The sequence below is a fragment of the Scylla paramamosain genome, chromosome 9 (genome assembly GCF_035594125.1).
Source record: "Scylla paramamosain isolate STU-SP2022 chromosome 9, ASM3559412v1, whole genome shotgun sequence".
In the NCBI taxonomy this organism is placed as follows: domain Eukaryota; kingdom Metazoa; phylum Arthropoda; class Malacostraca; order Decapoda; family Portunidae; genus Scylla; species Scylla paramamosain.
In genome coordinates, this window is record NC_087159.1 from 5,205,001 (window position 1) to 5,210,000 (window position 5,000).

The 5,000-nt window shown below is 48.6% G+C and overlaps 1 protein-coding gene and 1 long non-coding RNA gene across 3 annotated transcripts in view; one reads left to right on the plus strand and one right to left on the minus strand.

Moving 5' to 3' along the window:
• Positions 1–5,000, minus strand: part of LOC135103462 (neural proliferation differentiation and control protein 1-like) — an 89,260-nt gene that overhangs the window by 83,557 nt on the left and 703 nt on the right. The window contains exon 1 of the mRNA XM_064009791.1: positions 2,811–5,000. This exon is cut by the window's right edge and continues 703 nt beyond it. Within this exon, the coding sequence (XP_063865861.1) occupies positions 2,811–2,932 (122 nt within the window). The 5' untranslated portion in view covers positions 2,933–5,000. The remainder of the gene's footprint in view (positions 1–2,810) is intronic.
• The window catches only part of LOC135103463 (uncharacterized), a 152,920-nt gene that overhangs the window by 77,516 nt on the left and 70,404 nt on the right, over positions 1–5,000 (plus strand). The window lies entirely within an intron of this gene.

Below are 5,000 nucleotides of genomic sequence, written 5' to 3' on the forward strand. Positions count from 1 at the left end.
AATAAAAAAGAAATGTAAAATAAATCCGATTAGTATTCAAAGTCGCATCATGGCGTGCAAAGGGAATGAAAAAAAAAAAAAAGCGTAAACCAGAAGAAAAATTAATTAAAAAAATGCGGGTCGTTCTACCCATTAACTTGTAAAAGCCTGAGCCTCAATTTACCTTGGCAGACCAGGAAAAAAATATAGAAAAAAAAGTCGGAGAAAATAAACAAATGGATCAATGAATAATGAATTAGAGGAAATGGAATGGAAATGAATGAATGATATGAGAGAGAGAGAGAGAGAGAGAGAGAGAGAGAGAGAGAGAGAGAGAGAGAGAGAGAGAGAGAGAGAGAGAGAGAGAGAGAGATTTGAATAAAGAGAAAGAAATTAATTAAGGAGAAAACAAATATATTAATAAATGGATAATGAGCAAATAAACAGTGAAAAGGTGAATATGACGGAATAAAACTGAAAAGGGGAGAGAGAGAGAGAGAGAGAGAGAGAGAGAGAGAGAGAGAGAGAGAGAGAGAGAGAGAGAGAGAGACCGAGAACAAGCATTCACGGGTCTCCTTAACACCCTCTTGAGCGTGGTCGCCAAGAGATTCCCGTGAATTCGTCCCCCTCGCCGCGGGACCTTGAGAGTGGAGCATTCACCGCGCTCTCCGGCACTTTTAATTTCCGAAATGAATCGCATTATTGCCGGCGAGAACAGATTTCCGAATTATTTGGCTTCCCGGAGCGCTGAGAGTGGAAGGGAAGGCGAGGGAGAGGGAAGGTGAGAGGAAACGAGGTTAATGATGGTTTTCTGGCTTAGCTCTGGCTTGGCTTGGCGTGCTGTGCCCTCAGTATTTAGTGGTGGAAAGGTGAACTCTTAGTGCTCAGTGACGCAACAGGTCCCGATGCTGAGCTGAGAGTGAGAGAGAGAGAGAGAGAGAGAGAGAGAGAGAGAGAGAGAGAGAGAGAGAGAGAGAGAGAGAGAGAGAGAGAGAGAGAGAGAGAGAATCTTTGTTCGCCATTAAAGCATGAACGCTTAGTTGCTCATGTTAATTTTGTGCTGCAAAGGAATCAGTGCTCGGATTAAAAACTCGTTAGTGTTTAGTCTTTCTCGTGGCTCTGCGTGGAGGACCTTGAAACATGTGTTACTTTCTCTCAATAGAGGAGGGTTGAGACACACTTCTATTATACTAATCGTTTTTTTCAAGCTGCCTCCAATTTATGAAGGTTTTTTGGCCAGCTTTCATTACGTATACACAAATAAATAAGTAAAAAAGAAAAATGAAAAAAAGTCATCTTCCGTTAGCTTGGAAAATTTGCTGAACCGAACTATTAATATTACTCGTGTTATTATCCCTGGCTGGCTCTCTCCTAACCACCATCTCAGCCTTCCTTCTTTCCTTCTCTTTCCTTCACACAGCGTAACGTCTGCTATACTGATCCTACTTGCTCCAGTCAGTGCTTTAGTGCCGCGGCCTGTAATGGACAGTGAGTGCATTATTGACCTATTGGCTATTTCTGGTGTTTGTAGGGCAAGTAGTGACGGTGGGGGATGTAGCCTTAGTTGTTGGTGAACCTCTGTGTGGCGGCTGTGAGATACAGGGATGGTGTGGCTTTAGTGGTGGTGGTGATGGTGGTGATACTCAGGATGTTCTCTTTATCTTTATGACGGTGTTCTCTTGCCTGGCTACTGAGCTACATACCGCAGACGCTTTTGGGTTCATCTTAACCATAAACTTTGGGATGAATCCGTGCCGAAGATATTCCAGTGTGTGTGTGTGTGTGTGTGTGTGTGTGTGTGTGTGTGTGTGTGTGTGTGTGTGTGTGTGTGTGTGTCTTTCGGATCTACTTCCCATTGCTTCATCCCCATTGTGTTTTTCTTCTCACACAAAGGGTGAACAGGAGGAGGTTTAGGGGGACGGAGGTGTGTATCTAGCCCCACCCTTCCGTTCCTCCCTCCTTTTCTTCCTTTCCCCAGCAACAAAGAATCTTCCCTGCCTCCTCTTCTCTTTCTTCCTCCTCCTCCTCTTCCACACCGGGGTGAGGTGCAGCAGTTTGCCTGGGCGGTCTAGGGGCAGCATTCCGCTACTGCCGTGACCTGCCAGAATGTCGTAAATGTCGCCTTTAATCTGGTCTGGTTTCCCTTCTCCCCCTCTCTCCGCCAACGACACACTTGCGCCTAACTGATAGTGCCATTCCCGAGATTAAGCCTATTTTTCCCTGTCGTTTAGCTCAGAAGGCTGGTGCTGTAGAGGGGAGGTGCCGCGCTGCCCTCATCGACAGGCCCCGAGTGACAGTAGTGGCAGCGAGTGGTCACTGGCGCTGCCGAAACAGATAACAGACCAAGAACGGTTTAATTTCCGCCTCTCTCCACCCTCGGCCAGACGATCCCCCCGAGCCCACAAAGAGGCGAGCAGTGCTTGGGCCAGACGATCCTTTTTCTGGCTTTTATAGTTGGTATGGGTGGGAGAGGGCGGAGGGGGGACAGGGGCACTCCACCATCACCATCACTACCACTACCACCACCACCACCACCACCGCCTCATCGCTGGCAGGCTGAGGGGCGAGTCAGGTGCTGGCCAGGCAAACATCCCCCGCCTCCTGCTTCACGGAAGTGGCCGCCTCATCAACCCATCAGCAAACAACAGCTTTTACACCAAGGAAAATACGCTTATGTAATATTGCCAACACACAACACCTGCTAATGCAGCTCTTTCCTGAACCAGTCTGCCTGCAGGTCTTGACATGGATAGGTAGGGGAGTGTTAAGATAACTACAACACTACTAACAGTAATATCAGTGAATGAAATAAAATACAATGCTGTACTTACACCTCATCCCTGATAGAGTCAATGGAGTCCTTAAGGTTTTCCAGGTAACCTTTAACCTGGCTGAGCATTGCCAGGCGCATCCGTGGAGACCCCACCGCTCCGCCGCCTTCCTCTTCCCCCATGGCTGAAGATTATGCGTTAATCCAGTTGGGAAAGAAGTACTTTGAAAGCCCGGAGAGGTGAGAGGGAGTGGTGGGGGGGGAGTGGGTCGAGGGATGCACTGGACGGCTCCGCTATGTCCCGAGGGTGTGGTGGTTGTCGGACCGAGTGTGGATGCCTTCCAGGCTGAAAGCGAAGGGGGATCCCTCCTTCTGGGCCGTAAGTGCCCTGGAAGAGGTTCCGCTGAGAGTTGCGGAAAGAAAAGCAGCAATTCGCGCTGGTCTTCAGGGGATGAATGGTTCAAGTCAGGCTACTGGAGCCTTAGAGGGGTTGAGGAGCAGCGTGCCTCCGTGCCTGCCTGGCTGCCTGAGGGCCGACCCTCTCCTGCCAGTAAAGACTAACTTCCAGGCCTGATCTTGTATAACAGCTTTAATTTACTTCACTATTTTCACTTTCCGTTGGCAATTTTCCAAGATTTATAGGTATTTTTCTTCTTAAGTTTCAAAATGCTGATCTGTATTTTAGTAATATTTTTTTTACCTAATTTGCTTAAGTTTCAAATTAATCAGTCTATTTCTAAGAATTTATGGATCACCTTCAGTAATTTCGCAATAAATACTGAAGCTGCCTATGTCCAGGTCTGAATGTGACGGCACGTGGCGCGTCTCGTTCCCCGGCCAGTGATCAGCATATAGTTTGCATTCGTCTTTTCTCTCCTGACACTCGTTCTTTTTTTCCTTATCCAGAACGTTCCGTGTTACCGTGAAAGAATGTAAGATAGCTCTGCTGTAACCCTCGATCAATAATGTTAATTTCACCGAGGGACTCGCCGTAACCTGCCGGCATTAGGGACGGTAAACAGATGCTAATTATTCATTGTCACGCCAGAATAAATTAGAACGGAGACGGAGCGGCGGGGAGACGTGCAGGACTGGCTTGAGGTGTTCTGGAAGGCAGGTGGCCCGGCACTGCTTACTGCTAACTGATTCAAACTTAGGGATCAGATATCACCTTTCTAAATTTTTTCTTGTGAAGACGATCGATTTATCTACGTATAAAAGTCAGTCTCAAGGCCACACTCAGGCACAACTCTGGCGACGAACTAGACGAGTGAGATAAGACGAAGCTTTTCCTGCAGTGAGTGGCTTCGTAAGACAATATTTACAACAGAAGATCAAAAGGTCTTGTGTTCAAAAGACTTGAGGGAGAGGGGGTGTGAGTGGGGGACATGAAAGGCCTATGGGAGAATCGGAAGCTCAGCTGTGTGGCCTCGATATCGGTGTTCCCAGGGCGCGTGTATCTCCTCCACAACTATCGATGATTGAGAGGACTTTTAGACTAATTCTGTAGCATGTAACGTTACTCAGTTAGCTCTCAGTGGTGTGTTTGTTGCGGAACTCTCCTGCCAGTGTGCAGTGTGCGGCGGTGCTCTGATTTCCGGAGCGAGTGTGTGAATGTGTGGGTTCTGGCCTGATGGAGCGTGAGTTCTGAGCTGATGGAGAGGAAAATGATCCTCCTGCCAGAGGTGAGTGAGACTGAAGCTGAGGCCGTAGTGTTGCCAAGAAACAGTCGATATTCAAGGGGGCACACACAGAATGTCACCTCCGCCGGGAATGGTGCAGTAACACACTTATGTACAATTAGTTACATCGCGTTCGCACCTCACTGCAAAACACAACACTCGCATTTCTGTCTCTCCTTATCATTTGCTCACAGGAACACTTAATGTCACCGGCCAGGCATGCGAGGGAGGCTGGGGTGTTCTCAAACGGATCTTGGGGCGTGCACTTCCTGCCTGCGAGAGACACGTCCGGCCATCAACGGTCCATTGCTTGTGTGCTCTACTTTCGCTGCCAGCGTCGTGCAGGGCCGGTCAGCCATCCGGGCAATGCATTCATTGATGACTGATCTTCACTGACCTTTCCTACGTCTCACAGAAGCCGCCGGACAGACAGCAGTCACATGCAGCTGGTACATGCACGTGTTGGGCTGCGGGCGGGGGCGACGCGCGCCACTCACGTGGGACCGTTCGGGCCTCGCTTTAGTAAGGCGTAAGTAAATCTAGTAAGGCAAACAATGTGTCACCCTCGG